This window comes from Hyalella azteca, unplaced genomic scaffold, assembly GCF_000764305.2.
Source record: "Hyalella azteca isolate HAZT.00-mixed unplaced genomic scaffold, Hazt_2.0.2 contig13371, whole genome shotgun sequence".
Taxonomy (NCBI): Eukaryota; Metazoa; Arthropoda; class Malacostraca; order Amphipoda; family Hyalellidae; genus Hyalella; species Hyalella azteca.
In genome coordinates, this window is record NW_025943295.1 from 1 (window position 1) to 25,299 (window position 25,299).

At 39.4% G+C, this 25,299-nt stretch overlaps 3 protein-coding genes across 3 annotated transcripts; 1 reads left to right on the forward strand and 2 right to left on the reverse strand.

Annotated features, from left to right (window-relative positions):
• Positions 1-3,238: 3,238 nt before the first annotated feature.
• Positions 3,239-14,749, forward strand: LOC108673357 (integrator complex subunit 4). The gene is made up of 15 exons (XM_018161172.2): positions 3,239-3,423; positions 5,540-5,722; positions 5,895-6,116; positions 6,332-6,628; positions 7,129-7,341; positions 7,632-7,745; positions 8,469-8,565; positions 8,772-8,896; positions 9,695-9,863; positions 10,386-10,519; positions 10,846-10,917; positions 11,491-11,613; positions 12,561-12,707; positions 12,994-13,116; positions 13,498-14,749. The coding sequence occupies exons 1-15, from the start codon at positions 3,373-3,375 to the stop codon at positions 14,590-14,592; spliced, it is 3,165 nt and encodes a 1,054-aa protein (XP_018016661.1). The 5' UTR covers positions 3,239-3,372; the 3' UTR covers positions 14,593-14,749.
• LOC108673356 lies at positions 14,704-21,409 on the reverse strand. Its single transcript, XM_018161171.2, has 6 exons — positions 20,724-21,409; positions 19,686-19,810; positions 18,920-19,018; positions 17,769-18,772; positions 17,496-17,583; positions 14,704-17,052 (listed from the first exon to the last, which is right to left on the reverse strand). Exons 1-6 carry the CDS (start codon positions 20,937-20,939, stop codon positions 14,973-14,975), a joined length of 3,612 nt encoding a protein of 1,203 aa, XP_018016660.1. The 5' UTR covers positions 20,940-21,409; the 3' UTR covers positions 14,704-14,972.
• A 64-nt stretch (positions 21,410-21,473) lies between these two features.
• Positions 21,474-22,482, reverse strand: LOC108673358 (uroporphyrinogen-III synthase-like). Its single transcript, XM_018161174.2, has one exon. It carries the CDS (start codon positions 22,413-22,415, stop codon positions 21,654-21,656), a length of 762 nt encoding a protein of 253 aa, XP_018016663.1. The 5' UTR covers positions 22,416-22,482; the 3' UTR covers positions 21,474-21,653.
• Positions 22,483-25,299: the final 2,817 nt, after the last annotated feature.

A 25,299-nucleotide genomic window follows, 5' to 3' on the forward strand; every position in this document is an offset into this window, starting at 1 on the left:
GAATTCTAGGATTTTTAGGTTGTGATGACATGTCTATGCCAGTTCCAGCAAAAATGTCATCATCAAGCACATTTGGTATTTGTTCGTTGATTTCCATACTTTTTGGCAGCAGAGGTCCAGGTTGCACACTGTTTTCCGGTATGTCTTGCGTTGGTGTTGCAGGAACCTGGAACTATGTCCTCTTCATCTTCTGAAGTGTCAGAGCCTAGTTCTGACATCGTCATCATGCAGGTAATTTGCTATAATTTCAATACAAGAGCTTTCACTGCTGTACACAGAAACTTAAGAAATGTTTACACAGAAATACAGTCAATTGACAGGCGGTTTATGACAGAATTACAGAAAAATAAAAAAAAAATAACTAAATTTTATAATAATATTGCATACCTAATAAAATTGATGGAAAATAGAATACTAGTACAAGAAACAAATATCTAATGATCAAATTAAGTGATAACAACAAGAGTTGAATATAAATAATGGTTTGAGCTGGCTCGCAGGCCTACTCCTACCTACTGCCTCTTCTCATGAAGAGAAGAGGAGGGGGGAGGGGTGAGAAAGCCAGCCGGGTTCTTGAAAATTAAATTAGACACTTAACTTATATACGCGTAGTATACAGAAAAGCAAATTCAAAATCAAGTTGATAAATGTGTGGGTATTCTGAGTATTACGTTAATCACGGAGGAAAATTTTACGTTAATCTCAGAGGAATTCTAGTAATCACAGAGCACAATCGTAAGGTGTTTACCGAATTACCGTATGAACGCCGCTGACTCTCTCTCGACCTCAGTGACGCAACAAGAAAGCTGAACTGAAAGGCGGAACTTCTCGTGGGTCAACCTTATACAGTTCAACAATGGTGACGAACTACTGAGCAACGAACTACATCCGCCAAAATGGGCTTCTGATGGGATGGGTCAACCTGATACTAGTTCAACCATGTGTGATACCGTGATAGAGCGTTGAAGACCATGTAAGCCCATGACCCGAAGGGGTCGCCTGCCGAAGACCACCACTGCCCTGGATGTAATGGACCATCATGATTCCTGCCTTCTGGAACGTAGCCTTCAACACTTCAAGCCGTCCGTATCTAGGCCATGGGTCAAACCAGCTCTCGGTCGAACGGCCGCTTGTCGAAGGACAATAAATTTTGGAACAGAACTATGCTAACTGAAACCTAACCTCAGATGCGGTGAACGTAAAATTACGTAATTTAACGATGCCCAGAAGTCAGTTTCGATCCGCGGCCTGGTGGTGCACGGCAGGTTCTATGCGAGGCCAGAGGAAGATAAAGCCGAGTGGTTCACGGCTGATTAGTGGATGTTCGGAGAGATCCAAGGCGTTCGATTCAGGGCTTATTGGTGCACAAAATTGGTGGTGCACGGCTGCGCTCCCGACCCGAAGCATTACCATGACCGGTCATGGCATGACCCAAAGTACCAACTCTGTAGTTTTTGTGATTCAACTTCGAACGGACAATTTTACGGCCGGACTCGAATACTACATATACTACAGTATATGTAATTCTGCCATGAGTTCAACCATGTGTAACCGGAAACACCGCCGCGAAGTCGAAATAGTTACGGGTAGCGTGCCGACTTGATGGTGACTTGCATATTGGTTTTAACACAAGGGCTAAAGAGTCGCTCTTTGGTCCGGCTCTAAATTCCCTTACGTTGGAGAGGGGAGGAATAAACACGAGGAACTTTTCGTAATATATTGGTGATCTTTGGGCGTTACACAATTCCTATGTACAAGGTACACAATTTATTAGGTTCAAAAGCTCCGGGAAACAGGGTCTCAGCCTCAGAGATACAACGTCGAGAAATCCTAATAAACTACTGAGGACCACAAAAGCGGACAGCAAGGATACGGGTACGAGCCGCACCACAAAACTGACGACCTCATAGGAATGGACAGTAAGGATACGGGTACGAGCCGCCCTACAAAACTGACAACCTCGCAGGAACGGACAGCAAGGATACGGGTACGAGCCGCACCACAAAACTGACGACCTTACAGGAGTGGACAGCAAGGATACGGGTACGAGCCGTACCACAAAACTGACAACCTCACAGGGGTGGACAGCAAGGATACGAGTACGAGCCGTACCATAAAACTGACGACCTTACAGGAGTGGACAGCAAGGGTACGGGTACGAGCCGTAGCACAAAACTAACAACCTCACAGGAGTGGACAGCGAGGATACGGGTACGAGCCGCACCACATTGACCACAATGCCGACAATCAACGCAATGATCAGGGGTTCGAGCACTAAAGCACTGCCCAGAACACAGAACCGGGGTGGTGGCAGTTACGCCTCAAAAGTACGACTATTGAAGGGTACAAGCCTCCAATAAGCCGCTGACAATTCACTCGAGCGCAGAGGTTATTAGCCTCTACCTCGAGGGTGCAAATTGAACGCTGTTAACCGCCCCACGCAGCCAAAACCTGGAACTATCCAATAACTCCACCTCTGCCGTTATTAGTCCGTTAGTGGAACTCATTAAGAGTTATGCCCAGAACTGCGAGGGAGTTTCTTCTTGGAAGCCCAAAGTTGGCTCTGCTTCATTCGAGTCGAAACCGTTCACCCCAACCCAGCAACACTGAGCACACACAACTTCCGAGCGCACACAACGAGGGGGTAACTCAGCCAAAATGAGCTTACCTCAACACCCCGTTTACAATGTACAAAACAGACTGTAAACACTTCCTTAGTGCAAAAAATAGATAATATAATATAATACAATAAAGTCAACATATTTGTAATTATTTGGCAATCTAATCACAGTTAAAAATCTAAAAATCTTAAACTAATTCCAAAGAGACCAAACTCTCCATCGTCCACGACTACCTAGCGCGCGTTATAACGAGGTTAGGAGCAGCTCAACCAATCACGTTGGAGCTACACCTTGTCTCGTCCCAAGACACTAACTAAATCCTACAAATACCACAGCTAGACGAGATTCTATATTACGGTCGCGAAATAAAGATTCGTTTACACATTGCTTAGTCATAAATAAATTATACCCTATAGTAAACAAAATAATATCACGGTTAAATGAGATTCCTTGTTGCAGTCACAAAATAAATGTTACCAACAATTGAATAGTCACTAACCTAGCACAGGATTAATAAAACGTACAAGTAAACAAAAAAAATATATATATACCACGAAATTAGCATCCCGTCATACATGTATTTAAATGTTCCGTTCTCTCGTAATTCCGCAAAGCGGTCATGCCAGGAAGAAGTCCGCGAAGTAGGTAGGGCATTTCCTCAATAGTCGAGATCAAACGAATTGAGTTAGTTTTGTGTTAAGTTTGATGCGTATTAATTCTTTAATGCTTTGACCATCGAATAATTTGGATTATGGCAACTCATGTTAAAAAACGTGCTTTAGCAGAGTATGCCCAAACTGTGGTACGTTAAATTATTTTTGGAAATACATTAACGGTTAACTTGGTATCTTTGAGATTTTCCATCTCACCATCTGTTTTGAAGCTTCTTTAAAACTAAAGTGTTGTGGTTCAATCATAGTGACAAACCAGAGATTTTTAAAATCAGTTTATTTCTAATTTCCTTATTTATTCAAGACTTAAACCAATTTCTTATGTAAGATAATGCTGGTATCCATGATACTTTACTGGTCTACTTATAGGACTCAAAAATGAACTCGAGGGAGAGTCTAAAAAACTCTCTGCTTTGCCACTATGGGTTCAATTAAAAATTTGGTACTCTAATTTTGTGCTTGAGCTACTTTGTCTATAGATCTCAAATCAGGAACAATTTTTAAATGAAAAATTGGGCAAAATTCAATCTTGAATTAGCCAAAACTGCCTATGTGGCTATGCTGTGTTAGTCAGTTAGTGTCAGACAGTCTGTCAAAGTGTGTACCTAGGCCTACTGTAGTACTGTGTATAATCATAATGCTGCTACTGATTAAAACTGGCCTGGCATCTGGTGCAGTTCAGACTGGCAGTTGTGTACAAAGTTAAAAAATACAAAATTTTATTAAAACATTCATTTTAATATTACATTTTTTATTTCAAGTGTGGAAAATAGGTAATACCTATCTTTACCTTTCCACATTCCAGCTTGGTAAAATATTACAATGATGCTTAAATAACAAGGCTTGATAGGCATTCTTTCTTTCCTAATAGTCTAAACCTGCAAAAGGTTAAAATTTGAAAAAAAAAGAATTATAGAAATTTGTATACTGGCTAACAAGCATTGAACCAGTCTGTAGAGTATGGCACAACATAGGTCGGGGCATGGTGGCAGGGAATTATTGTGAGTACTTATCGGTCCACCGCCGTGCGTCATAGTGGCAAAGCAGAGAGTTTTTCAGACTCTGTCTCAAGTTCATTTTTGAGTCCTATAAGTAGACCAGTAAAGTATCTTGGATACCAGCATTATCATACTTATGAAATTGGTTAAAATCTTGAGTAAATGAGGAAATTAAAAATGAACTGATTCTAAAAAATCTCTGGTTTGTCACTAGAGCTCATAGCCACCTGAACTACGCAATGTAGCGCGCAGTTACGGCGCCTGTGAGAGCTACATTTGAGCACCCAAGCATACTCGCTCAGAGACACCAGAACTACTCTACTTGGTGTAGCGCGCAGTTCCTATGGTTCTAAGTGCATGTATTTGAGTGCTTGCATTGAGAGAGCCTCACGGCACTGACAATGGATAACAAAGCAGCTTGTGATAAATCATTTTAAATAAACACTAGAGCTGAGCTTCCCGGTAGAACTTGTCCTCAGTGGGACTCGAACCCGGGAGCAGGGTGCGAGAGACAGAGTCTCTCACCACTGCACCACCACAGTTCTCTATACCTGATGATGCCTGATGCCTGATGATCGACATGGATGCATGCATTCTACGATCAATGTGGCCGATGCCCAATGATCAATTCTGACACTCACGGTTTGCGATCAATGCGGCCGATGCCAAATGATCAATTCTGACACTTGAGGTTTGCGATCGATGCTGCCAATACCTGATGATTGACATGGATGCACGCATTTTACGATCTATGTGGCTTATACCCAATGATCCATTCTGATGCTCGCGTTTTGCAATCAATGCAGCCAATGCCTGATGATCAACACTTACACAACTTATATTTCTTTCTTCTGTAATCATATTATGGAATAAGTGTTGAATTTAGGCTTGAACAGGGCTTTCTTGTATCAAAAGTAATTATGTTTAAAAATCTGTTACAGTTTGTGGAATTATTGGAATGTGTAATCTAAGTGATAATCTATCTTGAGCAAGGTTGGGTGATGTACAAGTTGTTAATGTTGTCTATTGCAAGTTGTTATTAATGTCTATTGGTGTTAATAATATTTTCATAAATTTTGTTTGTAGAATTTAAGTTATTTACCTTTTTCATAATGTTTCTTGTGACTTTTAGCATCTCTTATTAGTGCTATAAATTTTCATTTCATGTTTTGATCCATGCCAAATTTATTTGAGGTTTCAGTTGTGCAAGTTATTTCTTATGCAATTAAATTAAACTCGATGTTTCCAGGAAGAAGGCCCCCGGCCTGCAAAGACGCTGGTACTGCCAGGGCGAGTGCCAAGCAAGTTGCATTCTGCAGAGCTGCTGTTACAACAAACACTGGCAGAATGGACTCCAGCTTGCTTGTTGGACACCAGCAATACATGTGTTTTAGCTGGCTTATTAACTCTTCACTATGCTGTCCCTCTCAATGTAAGTTTTTGACATTTGAATTCTGCTTCATGTTAGTTTAATTTTTTTTTCTACAGCAACAGATTAACTTTCAGTTATTAATGCCATTATTTTCTGATGTAAAATTTTTATTTTTTAATCACACATATTCTACTATAAGGCAATTTTTACTTGATGCTTTTGTTTAATTTAGATGGACATTCAGCATGAAGCAGTAGAGGCACTGTTGTCTCTTCTGCAAAGGCTTGCATCCTCCACTGAAAGTGAGCAGGTAGAAGATGAAGATTTAACTATATCTGTTGTTGGAGAATCTCCTGCTTGTCCTGTATCAACTCAAGATGTGTTGGCACAAGTTGTAGCAGTTCTACCAAAAGTCATCACTACAGCAATTGCTGGCGAGAAATTTAAGGAACAGGTAATTTTCTTTTCCATTTCTCTTGCCATTTCAAATGCTGAATGAAGAACAATAAAAAAGCTAAGCTGTATTTCCCATGACCATTCTTTTAAACTTGTTCAGAAACTTATTAAATGAATATTCAATTTCTGAACTTATTGAGGAAAACTGTTGAGATTCAAATAAACTAATAATTTATGGACCCAAGACAACTTAATTTTTTTCTCAACCCTCAGCTTGCTAATAGTGCTGTCGACTGTCTGTGTCAATGCATGAGCGTTTGGCTGCAGAAAGAACACCACCGGCAGATTCTTGTTAGCCAGACTTTACCAACAAGCAACAATCTCAGTGCTGCATCACCTTGCAACCGCGTGCTGAGTCTTGCAGTTAGAGCTGCAACATCCCTGGCACTTCTCACACCTCTCATGGAGACTCCTGTAGCCAATACCACTGCAGCACTCAAGTCTTCCAGACACCAAGTGCTCAAAGTTGCTCTTGCTGGGCTAGCTACACATCAGCACCACTTTGTGAAGGCATGATTATGTCATGTATAATTGTTCTTTTGAAATTTCTAAAATTGGACCCATGAGATATTTTCTGGTTATGCATCCAATTTTCTAGCTTCATATAACTTGCAATATTATTAATTTTAATACGGTAATCATGGTTTTGCTTCTAAATGCTTTGCTATCTGTTTGAGGCAAAGAGGAATCTTGCTGTAATTTATTGATAGATTTTGGGGCTGACTATGAATGCTGAAATTGAAGTTTTTCAACTCTTTTAAAAAAACATGATTCTTTTTGATTTCAAATTGCTTCATTATCAGTCTCAAATTCACATCCTTTGCTTTGACTAAAAAGTCTCTAGTTGAAATTCTTTTATTGTAGAAAAGTGAGTATTGTCGAATTTTTGAAGAAGAAAAGTTTACCACTAAACATAATCTTTCAAATATTAAGCAGCCATTGTGGATAGATTTTTTTGTGTGTAAATTATAGTATTTACTTTGTACCAGCAAATGAGGTTATATGTACAGGTCAGCTGCCTGGAAGCTGCTGGCAGATTGTGCGGTAGTGTGGGCCGTCCTGGAGGCCAGGAGGAGAATATTCCTGAACGCACTTCACGCTTGGGCCTTCAGAAAGACAGAGCTCATGGCCAGCCTTCCACTTCCATGGAAGTGATCAATGCACTGTTATGCCACGCTTCTCACCACGACAACAGAGTGCGAACCGCCGCCTACAAAGCAATGGTCTGTTACCATAATTTTGATCTTTCATTTGTTGATACAGTTGTCAGCAAGACATTATCATGACTTTTGAGACATTGGTTCTCTCTGGCAACATGTACGCTAGCAGTCACTTTTCATTCAGTTTGGAAGTAAATTCTATTAAAAATAAAAGGATGTATATTCATGTTTTTATTTTCAGACATATAACTGTGGTTCTTAAATTGTGTTATTTCCTCAGTGAAAATTTGATTTTTGAAGCTTCGTTTTCAATTACTTAGTTATAACCGCGTAATAAAACTGTTTCATGCCAGATGAGCTGTGAAGACGCTGGTGTTCGGCTGCCCACTGAGGCATACACTGCTGTATGCGAGGCCCTTGACGACGATTATCAGTGTGTGAGGGAGGCTGCCATTGATCTAATTAAGGTATTTTCGGATAAATTATTGTGCCAGACTGTCCAAAGTTTTGATGATATTATGTCTGAATGTCAGTATTGTGTCATTTCATTATGTTTTCTCATCCTGGTTATTCTAATTTTTTCAAAGAATGTTTTAGAACTTGAAAATGATGCTTAAAATTGTTTAAATTCTGTTCAAGGGCCCAACGTTGTTGAGTTTTAATTGGTCGTTAGACTGAGTATTTAAGGTGGTTTTCTCAATTCCCGCGTGCTTCGACTCTAGAAACCGTGCAATTCTGTAGCTATATTCGTCTGTTCATTGAAATCTTGTGTACCAATACATTACTGTCTTGGACTTTCGCCTTGAGAAAAATTGGAACATGGCACACATTTAGCTTCTGTCTTGAGAAAAGTTCTTGATCCAGGACAATGAGCCTGCCTTCAAGGACTATGGATTCCCTGTGTACTATTGTTTAGCTTTTTCCTATACCCGAGGTCCTTGAATAATTAAGAGAATTCACAAAATTCTAGGTTTGATTAAGTTGAATTTATAACATTATGTTCCTAAACTTGAGTGTAGAGAAAATACTCATTCAACTATTTAAAATATGCAATAGCAATCGTTCTCGAAAACTGTAATAGCCAAATTATTTGAAACAATTCCAATACAATGCTATCTAATGAAGCATGTTTATATTTTTTATAGAATCCTTATATGTTTAGGGATTTCATCAACTGTACTCATCAACAGACCATCGCTGTCAATGATGGCAACCGCTTGGTACCGACCTCCTCTTCAGAAGAGGAACCTGAGCGTCTGGCTGATCACGCTTTCTTTAGGATATGTGGTAGATAATTAGGCCCATGATTTCTAGTAGTGAAAAATTTCGTCCTGTAAAAAGTTTGTTAACGAGATCACTTTGATTCTGTGTAGCTCTTTGAATAATTTATGTTCCACAGAAATTACTCTTTGAAAATACATGAAACAATTTGGTGTTGAACATCTATGACTTTTTTGCTAGGTGTCTTAAAATTTATTGATATCATTTTGCAGGCTGCATGAACGACATATCTGTGCGCGTTCGTGTCAGTGCCGCTAGAGCATTGAGCAGCATTCCTGGTGTGTCGCAAAACGTGCTACTGCAGACACTAGACAAGAAGTTATTCAGCAACATGCGAGTGGGTCAACTAGACAGTAAAATTTGCGTTACTAGCTATTCAGCTTCACAAGAGGGGATTAACTAGGGTGCTATATTAGCAATACCGTACTAGCCATCCAGCCACAAGAGGGGGTGAACCAAGATGCTACCTATGTAAGCATTACTAGTTAGCTATCCTGTCACAAGAGAGTGAGCTAGGATGCTATATTAGCGTTACTAGCTATCCAGCCGCAAGAGGGAGTGAACTAGGATGCTATATTAGCGTTACTAGCTATCCAGCCGCAAGAGGGAGTGAACTTGGATGCTATATTAGCGTTACTAGCTATCCAGCCGCAAGAGGGAGTGAACTAGGATGCTATATTAGCGTTACTAGCTATCCAGCATAACAAGTGTGGTTGAACTGTTACTATTACTATAACGTACTGCCTAATTTCACTAGGATAGTGCCTCTAAATTCGATCCAGAGGTTCTTGAAGCATTGGCCTCCACGGCCTTCTCTTGTGCACTTCTACTGTGAAATGATCAATGGGCTTGAGTTGCGTCACCTGGAGACTAGTGATTGAATTTATCAATTTTGTGTGTTTGCCTTATTGTTCTGCTCTGTTGAGTGCCGATATTCTCAACAAAATTGCAAAAGAATAGAAAATCGGAACCTTTTTGTCGATAGTGAAGAATAAATTTTGACTCCCTTAGTTGATCGTTATTCATTTTGCTCATTATTTCTCAAAAATAATTAATGATGATTTTATGCTTATCCATATTAATTGCAATGAGCATGAAATTTATGCCAGTCTTTTTAATGATTGTCATGGTGCAGCGTAAGCTGAGCTACCACGAACGTCAGGCAGCGCTGGTGAGCAGCGGTCAGTGGTCGAGCGGGCGCGCCTGGGGCGACGACACCGTAAGGGAGACGCTCAGCGCCGAGCACACAAGTCTCACGCACTCCGCTGGCGCCTTCGTCCATGGCCTTGAGGACGAGTGTCTCGGTTGGTTGGCAGTTGAATTTCCTTGATAAACTATATAGTTCGTGGTTGGTTGCTTGGTATTGACGGGCTTTGGGCTTTATCGGATGGTTTCTTTCTAGCGATCGGATGGTATCTATCAATCGATCGGATAGTATCCAATTTCACTCGCAGATCACCATTATGTAATCTTGATGGTCATTGTGTGAGCTTATGCGCGGGTCATATGTGGATTAATATCAGTATCATATCATATTTTGTTGCGAGAACTGAAAATGCAAAAAAGAACTGAACTAAAAAAAATCTAATGAGTTTTGTCGAGAAGAAATTGCTTGGAGACGCACCATTTGAGATGTTCACAATGACCACAATTGAGCACTGCTTTGTCCAGCGGAATAATGAATAATTTATTGTGTACAAATAATCATTATCCACTCTGATTTATGTTCTACAGCAAATTAAAGCATATGTTGGGATTGTAAAATAATTGAGGACAAGGCTATTTTCATAGCAATTTTGCTGATATTTTTTTCGACGTTTGTTCAGAGGTGCGCAGCGCGAGTTTGGACGCTCTCTCGGTCCTGGCTGAAGGCTCAGAAATTTTCGCTAACCAGTGCTTGGACTTTCTGGTGGACATGTTCAACGATGAAATCGAGGACGTCAGACTGAAAGCTGTTCAGGTGTGTCACGAGAAGGAAACTTTTGTTTTGTCAATTGATAGTAATGCTGCTACTCGCTCGTTTTCGACATAAATTTTCTAACATGACAGAATTTTGCTATTTCGTTTCATTTAATATTCATTATATTATTATAGATGGAATACATTCAATGAATGTACAACTGTGTTGCCACTTACCTGTACGAGTTTTTACGTAGTTAGGAGAACGACCGTGTAACATTGCCTCGTACATGAGCTTGTAACAATGTTATTCTGCCGACTAAAGTAGAGTGAACTGTAAACTTTGGCTAATGCTTGATGCATGTCTAAATAGCATGTTTTTTTCAGGTGCTACAGCGAATAGTTCAACACATAAAGCTTCAAGAGGATCAGTTGGATGAAATCCTGCATGCACTCAAGGTATTAAAATGTTACAGATAAGGAGTCTCCAGTCACCTAAGAGGTGAATTTAAAATGTAGGTATTTTTACAGAGACGTTCATCTGAGTCATATATTCGCTGATTCATGGCACAATCTCTACAGTTGAACTGCAAAATAGGCAGCTTACAAGTAAGAAGTTACCGTTCTTTTGCAAGCTGATTTTCCGGGTACTCTAAAACAACAATTATGACTAGAGTGAATCAAACTTATATTTATTTTTGGCTATTACGAAAATCATCGATTCTTTGTTAGCCGACTGATTTTGTGCAAGTATTGCTAGTTGAGTAAAGCCTAGTTTCAAGAGATATGCAATAAAAAATAATGCCAAACGGTCTTAAGAACGTTACTTTGAACGCTTAGTCATCTTACATTGAATTTTTCAAGTCTCCAGAAAGTTGATCTAGCACCAACTTTAGGTTTGAATGATGAACGATTACTAGCGATTTTATTTATTTAACATGGTATGCTATGAAAGAAAAAAGTTAAGTGATCGTGTGTGATTATCGTTGTAGAGTTGAAGGTTGCTGAATGGCTTGCGTTTATGGTGTGCAGGACAGTTGGCAGTGCATACGTGAGAATGTCCACACTCTCATCGGGTCTTGTTGTCTGGCCACGACGGCTTGTCTGCTGGCAACCGTCAACGCCCTCATGGATAACATAAGAAGGTACCCACAGGTGAGTCGCTCTTCATCTTGAGCTACAGCTCTTGCCCATGTTTCAATGCTTTACTGCCTTGCTGAACAAGTTTACTTCCAAAGCACTACATTATCATAATCCTATAGCGAGACCAAGATCTTACTTTACAGAGTACTCTTCGATTTAAAAAAAAAAGTCACCGAACAATAGTATGAATAGACGAGATCTTTTGAAAAACCTCTCAGACCCATCTTCGCAGGAGAGTTCGTCCATTGGGGTTTTATTCATACGAGTTCACATGGTCTATGTGAATCAAATTTGAGATATTTAATTCTTAACCATTTCACTGGCAAGTTACCATATTTGATCACTTGAAATCGCCTCACAAAAAGCCCCGCCACGGCTTCCTGTTTGTTTTTTGAGGCGTCCTTATAATGCCTCGAGCAGTCAGTCACTAATTATCTGACCATCGTTCCATCCATAGCCCCACCACCTGCAATGCCCGCAAATTAAAATATGAGCATATAAATAAAGATTTTGACTCGGACGATGGAATTGACGCTCTTTCTGCATTTTTTCAAAAGATGGAAGTATCACTAGGTTTTAATCAATTTATCAGGTAAATTGATTAAATTTAATTACATTAAATTGTTATGTTACTAATTTTTCATTTGCGTAAACTAAATTTTAATTAAGACAAATTTCGTGTACTGACCGCATTTAATGAATTTTTCAAGTGCGATTTGAACCTTCAATAGGAAATTTTTTTAAAAATACATACGAATAAATATTTCGTATAATACTTCTTACTTTCTTGAAATGGTTTCTGGAATTTTAATTTTTGGGCATTTCAATGCTTGCTCGCTAAAGGGTTAAATCAGACAAACATTTTTTTCTCCGTCTGCAAACTTGATATTTTCAACGAGCGGGCATATTTCCGTTCAATGTCGTTATCGAGACATCAGTAAATGCGTTGTATTTGTCAGGACGTGCCTAGCATCCAGCGCTGCATGGTGTCCATGGGGTGTCGTCAAGCGAGCCTCGTGGCCGGGTTGGTACCGCAGCTGTTGCTGACTCACCCCTACTTCGATGCTGTAGAGCCAAGCCTTCACCAGCCGCACTACATCTGCAAGGTGAGACTTCTCTCCTTGGTCAGATGTTCAAACATGAGCAGCTTGCTATACGTCTGGCACAAAATTTACTCTGCTACCTGCTTACTCTAATGATAACTAGTGGAAAATTTGTATGTAATTGGTGTTCCATTTTCATTTGACATTTCGTTGATTTTTAGGCAGCTGTTCCAAAAAATTACATCGGATAAATTATAATAATTCAGTTTTTTGGACAATATGTGGAAAAAATTTTACTTTTTCAGAACCCACATATTGGACAATATGTGAAAAAATTTTACTTTTTCAGTTGTTACTGGTGCTGAACGCAGCGTCTAAGGTTCCCACCATCCTGCCACTGCTGGAGGAGCATACACTTAGCCACTATTCATATCTCAGAGACACCCTGCCCAATCTCGTGCCCCTGCTCAAGGTCAAGATGCCAACCTAGTTCAGAAAAATTCATCTCGTGTTTGAGAGTTCTTCGAACTGTAGCTTTTTCTTCCAGGCATCTGTAAAAATTCAATGAGCGTAATTTTCAAGAATTTCAATTGTATTATGACATTGGATTGAATAGTTTCGCCATAAATCATAGCTCCTACCTTTCGTCTTCGTGATATTGTAGAATGTTATGAGCTTTTTTATAGCGATGAATTGTGGAATTCCAAGAATTTCCAAAAAAATATTTGAAACTAATCTTTTCATTTCAACACAATGTTAATTGAGTTAATCCGTTTGTTTATGTGAATTCCTAAATCTTACTATAACTTTTTTGAAGAAAGGTGGGACGTAATATTTTTTATCCATTTCTCAGGTGAAGAACACCGCATTCAACGAAAGTTCGGTAGCAGACGTCCTCAGCAACACGGAGGATTTTCTACAACAGTCGCTGAGCAAACTGAGGCGTTTGGAGCACTCAAGTAATCAACTGCGTATCACCTTGTACCTCTCCGTGTATGCTGATTTGCAGAAACTGTCCGCACTTGATCCTACGATGTCTGCAGCCGCTCAATTTGCTGCTCTGTACACACGCTGCACACTTCTGTTGACTCGTCTCTTGAGCTGCCCTACGTGGCTGCAGCAGGAGTCATCTGGTAGTAACGTTCAGCAGCTGGTGACCCTCACCTTCCGCCTGGTGCATGCTTTCTCTGGCTTAGGTCCTGGAGATAGGGCCTGTGCTAGAGGAATAAGGTTGCGGGCATTAGCACTACAGCTTGTTTATGTCGTCAATGGATCAACGGGTTCTGCCTTGGGGCTTTGCGAAACCTTTCTCAATCACGCACGACCTCTGAAGGAAGCATCGAATGCTCTGCAACCTTCTTCTTCAAATAATAACAGGCTGACTGAGAAAGAGGTTTGCGATGCGTATGAAGATCCGTTCCAGGTGGTTGTCCTTAATCAGCTAAAAGATGAACGTCGCCCAGGCACAGTGGCCAGGACGCTACAGCCACTTCTGACAGCCCACCCGCCGCCTGCTCTGCCGCCCATCGTTCAACCTCGCGCCATAAAACAGGCGTCTGCCACCATCACAGAGCCCAGTCAAGATTCAGAAGCCGTTCATAAGCTCACGGCGGGTCTGTTACTTGCGATCCCGTTGGATGCACAGCTTTACCACGTGCCTGAGCCTCGCAGTGTTCGCATCAGGATTGCTTATCCAGATCAGTGTGTTCAGTACGTCGTACCGCGAGCTACTCACTTGCTGCCCACAGACGAGCCCCATTGCTACAGACTGCAGACGACCGTCCTGCTCACTGCAGGCGTGTGGTCGGAAGCGTGTCAGGTGCAGCTGAGCCTCGTGCTAGACCTCAGCCCGCCAGGCCCTAAGCGTAGACACGATCCTCATACCATCGACCTCAGTGAACCCACGTCGCTCATGCTCTGGCCCAAACCCATGAAGAAGAGCCTTTGAGGAAAGACTGGTCTGCCGGAATCAGGTTATCGCTGCCAACTCAAAGTTGATAACTGATATTGTCGTGTAAAGAAAATATTACGAGGAAGTATAATGTTAATCAGTATGCAATAAATGTAACAACCATTTTATATTTTTCCATATCATCATACATAGTTATCATGTTTTATTCCACCACCTTGTACTCTAACGATAAAAATATACATATTATTGCATTATTTTCTTTTAAGAAGTCGCTAGGAATGAATATCACAGGCTATTCATTAATTGCAGCTTCACATTTGAACCTTCTGATAGTTCGGTCTCGTGTAAACTTCTTGCTCCGATTTGAAGCCAAGTTTCAATCAGACAAGTTCACGGTCCGTTGATAGTGGCCGTTTTCACAGGCTCATAGGTTGACCGTTCCCTGATGTATTGTTTGTTACGCTGTTGTCAGCTACGTTCGAAACCTGTACATCCTTCAATGGGATGTTCGGGGAATGGGCCTGGGTAGCGAAAGAATTGGGAGTTAGTCCATAAGATACACACATCCATGCCGTTGACTGGAGAGCAGTGTGTTCATGCTGTGATGAAATTGGTAAAAGTTCGATGATGGTTCCGGGGGCTAACGGGTTTGTTAAGACTGGCATCACACAGTCGGTGGGAGTTCCTACGATTTCGATGAGGCTCGAGTTCGAGTTGATAGTTCCTTGCCTCACTTCATTACCTACAACAAACGAAGAAGATGCACACGAATCATCTTCTAGCGTTGAACCATCAGTTGCCGCATGTTGTATGTCACTGGGAATTATCCGAGTACCTGCATCAGTATTTTGCTTCATGTACCTGGCATCAAAGTTTAGGTCCGCAAAACTAGAAGTCACGATTTCGTTTGTTGAAACGTCCTTATTGATCTCAGATGTAGGTGTTTGTGTTGTATTTATTTTTGACTTTATTGTTTTATGACGCGCCTTTAAGTGTGCTTTCAAATTGTAAGACTTTGAAAAAGTTTCAGTACAATTGGGACATGCAAACGATGCAACTTTTTTCTTTTGACACACTTTGGCCTGCACGTGGCCTTGCAAAGCTCCAAGAGATTTAAAGCTCACGCTACATGAACTGCACGCGTAACTGTTGAGTTTGTGAACGCTTGCATGGTGACGCAGCATATCCTCGGTACAACCGACGAAATCACAGAGACCACACTTGTGAACAGTAAAATGTGTAAGCATGTGAACAGTAAAATCCGACTCTTTCGTCGCCTCAAAGTCGCACTTTTTGCACTTCATCTGCACGGCGAGATGAGCTTCTCTCTGATAAGTTTTGGGATCTGCATGGCTACTGGACAGTCGAGGCTGTCTTAAGAATCGATGTAAATTATTCTCACTTTGTTCCAACACGTCCGATGGTTCTTCGTGAGTTTTGAGGATGTGCGTTTTCAAAGAAAATAATGATGTGAATGGTAATGAACATTTAGAACACTCGTAATTCACCTTACGAGTCGAAAGTCTGACAGATGTGGCGGTGGCTCCAGAGCTAACTACTGTATGAGCGACAGTTGCATCTCTTGGGCTCTTCTTCGCCAAGCTATGCTTCAAGATTCTCAATTTTACGTTCTTCTTGTCTTTGACTAAGTTCGGGTATTTCTTCAAAACTTCCGTTATAATCTTCGTATGGTTGTTCAGTTCACTCGGACTGGCTTCAACGGTGTGCGAGAATTTACTTTTCACAGACACGGATGATGGGACGACTTCGTAAGATTGGTTATCACGGGGTTTGATTTCATAGCAATTGAAAGAATTTTTTAATTCTTTCCGAGGGCTGGAGAGTGCTGATAGCACTTGTACGGTGGCAGGTATTGATGAAGCAGACGTGGATGCAGTTGGAGCAGCTATAGTATCTGACGCAATGGAGACTGACACGTTACTAGCGTTAGTTATTTCACTAATTTCTCTAACAGATGTCTTGCTTGAAGAATTTACATTACTGAGTTCCAACACTTCTTCTGTTTGATATGACCTTTTATATTTTTTCAAAGGTTTCTCTTCCTCGCATGTCATTTCTTTGTTTACACAATGATCATCAACCCCATTATCTACACCGGGGTCAGCCGGACAACCTTGAGTTTCCTTGTTTGCGATTACCGAGTCTTTAGTGGTCACCAAAGATTTAATGGGCGACGCACCAGAAGTTGAAATTACCGATCTATGAAAGAGCGCTGAAGTATTTTTGGAATCGTTGGACGTGTAGTAATTTGAAACGGTCTGTTTGGTCACATCGTTAAAAGTCTCTGGGAAGATAGAAGCAGATGGCGACGAGAATTCATCATCTTTCATAGAAAAGTCCTTGAAGAACTGAGCCACAGGTGGTTTCGAACTGATACTAGAAGATGTTTGATCGAACGCTGATACTTCGTCAAGGTCATCTAAATGGAAGCGTGTTGGCCGCGGAACATCCGAGTGTAGAGCACGGCCGCGACGTCTGTGTACACGAATTAGGTCTTAGTGAAACTAACGAGAACAATATACATTCGATTCAACTATAATTTTAGAAGTTAGCTTATTAAGCCACCACGAAAGAATAACTAAGTAGATTATCCACGCCCAGCAAATGGCTTGCTGGCCTTGAACTGGTGTAAATGACAGTCCACAGGTGTGATAAGTTCGGCAAGCCTTATCGAATCAATTTAACTTAGTCATAAAAAGTGGCAAGGACTCCGAAGCACGGTGGCAGATTAAGATTTCGTCAATAATAGTTCATTATTGTACAAGATATCTGCAATTAGCGTTTATAATTTTTTCCTTGGTAATTTTTATAGGTACGTAGTAGAGCTTTGGAGGGAAATTAAAATAATCTTTGCAGCTATTGCTTTCTTAAAGAAAACAGGTGAATTTATTATAAAGATACATTAAATCGGGACTTACCTAGCAGCAGCATTTACTTTTTCCAGAATTTGACTGTTGGTCGGAAGCAGAAGGATATTTGAGGCAGAAGCTCCTCTCGAGTTACCTCCTAGCAAAGAAAAATATAATTCATGTGTAGATGAGTGTTAACATAAGGAACTTGTGCTAGATCAGAGCTGCGGCTTGCAACAGAAAGTGTAATACAATTCACGAGAGTATTGCGTAATCAAAGAAAAAGTAGAAAAAAGTTGTCCATAAACGATTGCTTGAATATAGTAACATTTCGTTGTTTACCTTGCCTGACGGTGGCGCTGAAGGCTGGCACGCTTGAACTTCCGACTGCAGATGTAGGCTTAGTTGATGGAGGGCTGGTGAGTTTGCCTCGCAGGAGAGCGTCAAATGCCGCTTCGCACGAAGACTGAGAATTCTTCACGATTGACTCAGTTTGTGAGTTGATACCAGTGTTTGAAACGCGATCAGAATGCGAATTGACTGCAGGTATCGTCGGTTCAGATGTTGGCATGTTTGGAAATATGGAGACTGAACTTGAAGGATGAGAGACAGTGGACTGGACGGGCAAACTATTTAGTATTTTGTTTGAAAAATGCATTATGTCAGCCTCATTTTCGGAAGAATAAGAACAAGAACCCTTGGATGTATTCGACGATGAAATCATTTCCGTTGTTATTCTTTCGGAATTGCGAACGTTGTTGACTTCCCTCGAATCAATCTCGCGAGTATGGGATTCGAGTTCAGCATTGACTGGCGACGTAGTGATAGAACGACAATCTATGGTCCTGTCGCTGTGTTCCACATTCGAATTCGGATTACAAGTCTGCGGCGTTATGTCGCCGTCAACAAGTGAACCTGGTTGACCACCCTGTGTATTTTTTGGTTCCAAAGATGGGGTGGGTCCATACGAGTTCATTCCGTTTACTTTCGTCGACGTATCAGAAAACAAGTTATTCGCATTCATTACCTCTCTTTCCCTAGAGGTACAGTCAAATTGACTTTCACACGTAACATTAGGTATACTTTTGGAAGAAAAATTAGCCGTCGAATCAGATGACCGTTTTCCGCTCATGGAAGCAACTGCATCAATTTCCTCGACGATGGCGTTGGACGTCTCGCAAGACTCTGCATCGCTCGATGGAACTTCAACTTCAGTGCAGAGTGCATCACAATTTTCAGAGTGTTCACGTTGAGTGTGCAATAAAGGTGACGGGGTTTCAAGTGAATTATATACTCCAGTTATGGCTTCGTCAAAGTCGGAGTCTAATGACGTGCTGTACGAAGACCTGATAAATTGGATAAAATGTACATGATCGATAAATTTTAGACCACCTGAGGGTCCTATTTGGTTCCAGAACAAATCAGCTTAACGGTAAACATTTTTAGGAGAAATATTTCCAAATAAAAATTCCAAGAATCGGCAGGCAACGAACCCAAGTTTGCGCACGCAATCAAGCAACAGAGTGAGTTTGATGAGGCGAGCCAGACGTAAAAGATCCGTGTTCAACGTAATGGCGCCGGTGTAGAGGAACCTGTTGAAGATAACTTTTTTTCATTAGTAGTACTAATTTATTAACAATGACTTGAATCATATGAACTCGATTGAAGCAAGACCTTATGAATCAATATGAAATAACTTCCCTAACGAACCAAACTTAGTTTTCTTATTGATGATTATTTGGTATGTTGGCGATATGTAGAATTTGAAACAAGAACCAACACCAGGGGCCACGGCTATAAACTAAAAAAAACTGCGCTGCAACTTCTCCACGCGACAACATTTCTTCTCGCTTCGAATCACCGACATGTGGAACAGCCTCCCCGATGACATCGTTGGAGCTCCAAGTATGAACGCGTTCAAGAACAGACTAGATAAAGCTATGGAAAAATATATGTTCAGATTTGAAATGCCTAGCACCATATCGAACCCGGTTGAAGTCTGGTAGCTATTTCAAACTATCGTCAGTCCTGAAAAAATCCGATCAAATGACAAGATTTAGATCTTCTATGAACAAGTCACGAAAAGTTCAAGATTCGGCGACAGGCCACATCAGGCCTACTCTTTAGCGCCGACATCACTATGTTATGATATGATGAAAGCGACACATTGCCCGCGAAAAAATCAGAAATCAGACTCTCGTTTTTAGGTTTTCATAGATTTATTTCATCAATAACGATATTTTTTCATCAAGATCTGACCTGATGAGGGGACACAAAAGGTCGGCAGTGACGTGAGGATGAGCGTGAACCACATGGGGAGCGGTCGTAGTAGTCACGCCAACACGAGCCAGGGAGCAACAAGACTCTAGCACCACGCGATGGACCTGAGTAGAAACATGAACCTGAGTAGAAACGCAAATACTGAGTAGATACGCAAACAATAGCATGGACCTGAGTAGAAACGCAAACCGTAGGTTTCACATAAGATGCGTATAAGTTAATTTCGGTAGGGTTAAGAGCAGACCAAATAAAGAAGTACAGTCTTGCATGCAGCTGAACCCAAGAAACTTTTATATTGAATTACCGCAAATTTTAGGGCAAATGACAATGCTAAGTAAATTTTGCTCTTAAGCCTACAGTTACTGAATAAAATTAATGAAGAAATACAGGGAGGAGTAAGTTGAACATATATCTCAGCTGAAAAAATGGCTATATACATCCCAAGTTGAAAAACAGTAGGTAATCTATATTTTGTCAAAGATGTTCCTACTGTTGCTTGCGAAGATAAGAGTTGAAAACGGTAAGCATATAACTAATTAGATTTAGAAGTTAGCAAGTAATTGGCCTAATAACCGCATTGGTGGTGCCAGACTGTGCTGCCCCAACACCTCAATGCAGGTCTAAGTTATTTCAAAGCTACTGAACTTATTGGCCTTAATTAACACAGCTTAAATATTATTGTCAAAAGACCAGGAACAGAAGTGAGATGTATCCCACCAGACAAACATTTAGAATTTGTCAATAATTTATTTACCGACTTGAGACAAAAAAATATTAAATTGTTCTAATTTAAGAAAAAATAAGAGCTATCATTTGAGGGTAAGTGTTATTATTGACCAATTAAATAAACTTATAGTGAATATAATAACTGAATAAACTCAACATTTGGATCAAACAAAAAATTCATGGGTATAAGCTATAAGGTTGGATGAAAAATTATTTGACGTGACCATATACTACTCACAAAAAAAAAAAAATGAAACTAACTATGAAAATGCAAAAAGTGATTAATCTTACCTTGACATAGTTTTCATTGGAGAATTTTATGATGAGATCACAGTATTTCCCTTCATCAAAACAGTGCAAGAGGCATGAAGAAAGTGTGGCAGACCAATCACTCACAACGAGTGCACAAGGCATCAAATTTGAATTTCCTTTCTTTATCTCAAGTTCAGCTACAGGTGCAGTGTCTATACTTGGGTCATTAGTATCTTTTGATGCTTCCATGATCATATAATAGCAATGTTCAACTTTTCCTAAGGCGAATCTTTATGCTGTGATGGAATTTCCAAAGCCATGGATCTCCTCCAAAGTGCTTCAGTATTTTTCATAAAAAAAGCATTTTTTTTTGTAAAGTTTCTTAAAGGGCTTTTCTTATAAAGCAACACCAGAGAAGCTATGATATTAATCGCTGTAAGTGCTGCTTTAATTTCAATAACCAAATTCATTAAAATTTTTGTTTTAGCATTGCAGTCAAAAGAAGATCATCAGATCAGTGATAGAAAAGGGTATTTACTTTTATTCATATACATACTTGTATAGCAATGAGTTATGCAATGAATGATCAAGTCTGAACTGGTGTTAGTTTGGAACTTGTGGAGTGACACAAAATTCAGACAGGGAAATTTGATTTTCAAAGCTTTCATAGCTGGAGAGAAAAACTGATTAAAAATCATTTTACTTGAAGAATATTCACTAAAATTTCTATCTGTAAATTTTATCATACTAAAACATTTGCAAGTTCAAACTGGGAATAATACACATGCATTCCTGCATTGATATTGTCAATGTACTAATAATGCATATAATGTCATACAATAAATTTAATTTGCAAAACATCAAAAAATAACTATGCATAAAATAATGCCTTATGCTCTTGTACAATGCAATAGATGATAAATTGAGAGCTAGGAAAAAATATATAAACACAGTTGTTTGAGTCACATATTACAGATTGAGTCCTTTAATAGAATAAAGCACAGCATCAACAGTGGGAGCATTGCACACACTTGCTACAGGCAGGTTTTCTGTCACCAGTGCAACATTAGTTGATGGACCAATAGCAACCAATGAAATACCAGTCATTGATACTCCCAGGTTTCTGAGAATTGGAATGGTAAATTCTACTCCAGAAGGACTGAAAAATACCATCACATCAGGCATTCTCCCATCTTTGATGGCAGACTGGAGTAAACTCTTCAAATTAGGATGAGGTAAAGTTTTGTAACAGGTCAAAGCTCTGAAGTCTCGATCATTGGAGGCTAATAACTTGGGAAGATCATCTTTCTTTATGTTGCTGCATGGGAACAACAGAGGCTTCTCAAAAGCTGGAACTTGAGAAATGATGAACTCGGCAAGCTGCTTAGAGTTTCCACACTGAGAACCAAGTGTATTGAGCCCAAGACTTTCATGGACTGCTTTGGCTGTCACTTCACCAACAACAAAATGTTTCTTGGAAAGCCAACTCTTGTGCTGATCCACTGAAAGCACAGAATATTTTTCCTGGACAGCTTTCACAGCTTGTTTGCTGGTGAATATTATTCCTGAGTAATCATCTGGGCACTGAAGGCAAGATTTAATGGCATCCAAATTGACATTTTTAAATGAAATTACAGGTATGAGCTGAACATTGAATCCAGCTTCTTGCAATTTACTTTCATATGATTTATCATGATCAGAAAAAGACTTTAACAACCAAATTTTCTTCATTGTGATTTTATGATATTAATTTAGCAAAAATGAAGTTCAATAGACACTATCATATTCTGTGAAGATCTGAAAATAATATGTTGAAGACAATTTAATGCATGATTTAGAATATATATATACTTATGAGCAATATACACAATCCCAGTATAGATATCACAAACATTTCAGATGTTGACAATTTGAATTCTTTATTCCATATAAAATACAATTAGTAATTTTTTTGACTTGTGAAATTCATTGCTAATGTATGCACATAAATATTTTAAGACAAAATCATGGTATACAAAAATAGGCTTAGAAGAAAGCTCAGGAATTATGATAAAAAATATATAACTCAGTACTCACTGCAGTGAGTGACAGAGAGTGCATTTTCTCATTGACAAAATTGTGAAGTCGCAGTCAGACGGACAGACAGACAGATGGACATGATAAGCACAATAGCGCCTTTTTTCCATAAATGAGAAAATGTGCTAAAAAGCTGTTATCAATTCAATTAATTACTTGAATTGATTTCAATTAATTACTTGAGCTCCAGTGTCAAAGAGGGCACAGCATATGATGCACCCTGGACAAGAATGTTGACCTGTGCAAGATCAATTGGTGTTGGGATGGCCCATAGTGCAATTCTATAGGTCATATAAAAGAATCTGGTCTTATGACATTTTGAACTGCTTAAGGCTTCTTTACAGACCAACTGCCTCACTGCACAACACAGTGAACACACTAGCACCTTCCCAATCAAAAACTGCTTCAAAACTGAATGAGGGGCAAGCCCTGTCAGCAGCTAGACTGAGTTAGCTGCAGCAGCTGGATTGTTTTGAATTTCAAATCAAATGCCCTGGTCTTAAGTCCTTAGGAGCCTAAATTTCAGCCTAAAATATATTGAAAATTTATGTTTCTGCATGTATTTTAAAGCTGTTATCATTGGGAAACTTCAAAGTATCTTTCATGTAAGAAATACTAGGTTAAACAATTTTATTTTGATAAAAATGACTCACTTCAAAACCTAGGATTTCTTCCAAGTTTGATTGCTTGGATTGCTCAGTTTTCAAGTGATGTTCATTTCTAAATTAAAATTTATTTAGCCAGTATTTCTTGCATGAGAGATGCTTTGAAGTTTCCCAATGTTAACAGCATTAAAATCCATACAGAAACATACATTTTTAATATGTTTCAGGCTCTTAAGGACTTGAAACTGGGGGCTTTGATTTCGAATTCAGAAGTCAAAACAAAGATGGCAGTGCCCACACAGGCACACACAGATGGCATCATGGCAGCGCCAGCAGCGGCAAGCAAATGCACTACTTTATTGTTTAGTATGTTAGAATGGTGGCAGGGAATTATTGTGAGTACTTATCGGTCCACCGCCATGCGGCAGTCTTAACCCTTTGCAAGGCCCCATGCCCTTGGCACTTGGGCCCCTCTTGCAAGTTGTAATTGTCTAAACTCAACAGTTTGACCCCATGGTCTCATCACAACTCCCTTTAGAAATATGTGGAGTTTCGAAATTGATAGTAATAAATCAATAAATATTTGAACTGGGAAATTCCTTAGTTACTTACGTTGGTTCCACAATGACATAAATGACGTAAAAAATGACAATGACATTGGTTAAGCCTCAGCCATAATTCTAGCTTTGCCAAGTCCTTACACTCTTACCTTGTAATTCATGATGTTAGAACTTTGATATTCAAATGTTGACACTACTGTCAAGTGTCAATATCACAATCAAAATTATTTCACAATAAGAAATATGTTATAATATCACAATCAAAAATATTATTCACAAATAACCATCCATTTCAATGCCAAACTGGTCCCATCTTCACGCTAGCCATATGTAAACATATGGCTAGCAGTGACGTCACACACAAGAACACGTGGGAGACAAAAAAGCAATATTTCGCTGCACCACAAACAAATAAATGTAAATAATTGGTAATGGAAAAGTTTTTCTGGAACATTTTGAGAGACTGTGCCTAAGCAGAATACAATATTAATAAATTATTAGTAAAGATACTAACAATAAAGTAGTTCATTTGATGGCCGCTGCTAGCGCTGGCATCTGAATACAGGCGTGCCACCTTTGTTTAGAATTCGAACAATTCAATTTCTCACTGCAACACAAGTCAATACATTTAAAAAATGAGTAATGGAAAATATGTTGCTGGAACACTTAAAGAGACCGGACCTAAACAGAATACAATTTTATTATATTATTAGTGAAGACTGAAGATACTAACAATAAAGTAGTTCATTTGTTTGCCGCTGCTAGCGCTGGCATCTGTAATATGTGAAGCTTCTATGGGTAATTGTACTTCTATGGGTACAACTTCTATGATCAATTTGAATCATAAACATTTACCTAATGCAAGAAATTAGCAATCAATAATTCAAGGTTATTTTGTAAGTTTTCTAACAAGGGAAGACTACATTAAATACGTATTGGCAACTTATGCTAAAAAAATGCACTGAAACTGCAAACAGCTGAGACAGAAGGTGCCAGAAAGCGCCATCGATTCATTTATCATTTTTTATTTCAAATCGCTTTCAGTTCTTTGGACTAGGAGTGTAAATTTCCATGTAAAACCTATTAAAAGTTTAAGTTTCTACGTGGATTTTGATGCTGTTAACATTTAAATACTTGAAAGTATCTCTGATGCAAGAAATACTGGCTAAATACATTTTAATTTAGAAATTAACATCAATCAAAATTACAGTTGTTCCGGGCTATGTTGGTTCTTGCGACCGATTTTTGCATCCAGTCGCTTAAAATGAAAATAAAATTGTTTAAGCAAGTATTTCTTGCATTAGAGATACTTCAAAGTTTGTTAATGTTAACAGCATTATAATCAATGCAGAAATGTACATTTTTTATATAGAT

Excerpts from the sequence above, each read along its gene's own strand:
- LOC108673356 (XM_018161171.2), bottom strand. The coding sequence starts at position 20,939 with ATGATCATGGAAGCATCAAAAGATACTAATGACCCAAGTATAGACACT. Across the intron at positions 18,773-18,919 it reads GATTGCGTGCGCAAACTTGG|GTCTTCGTACAGCACGTCAT; the intron begins GTTCGTTGCCTG and ends CCAATTTATCAG. Across the intron at positions 17,053-17,495 it reads AAAGTAAATGCTGCTGCTAG|ACGTCGCGGCCGTGCTCTAC; the intron begins GTAAGTCCCGAT and ends TCGTGTACACAG.
- LOC108673357 (XM_018161172.2), top strand. The coding sequence starts at position 3,373 with ATGGCAACTCATGTTAAAAAACGTGCTTTAGCAGAGTATGCCCAAACT. Across the intron at positions 7,746-8,468 it reads CTGCCATTGATCTAATTAAG|ACCATCGCTGTCAATGATGG; the intron begins GTATTTTCGGAT and ends ACTCATCAACAG. Across the intron at positions 11,614-12,560 it reads ACATAAGAAGGTACCCACAG|GACGTGCCTAGCATCCAGCG; the intron begins GTGAGTCGCTCT and ends TGTATTTGTCAG.
- LOC108673358 (XM_018161174.2), bottom strand. The coding sequence starts at position 22,415 with ATGAAGAAAATTTGGTTGTTAAAGTCTTTTTCTGATCATGATAAATCA.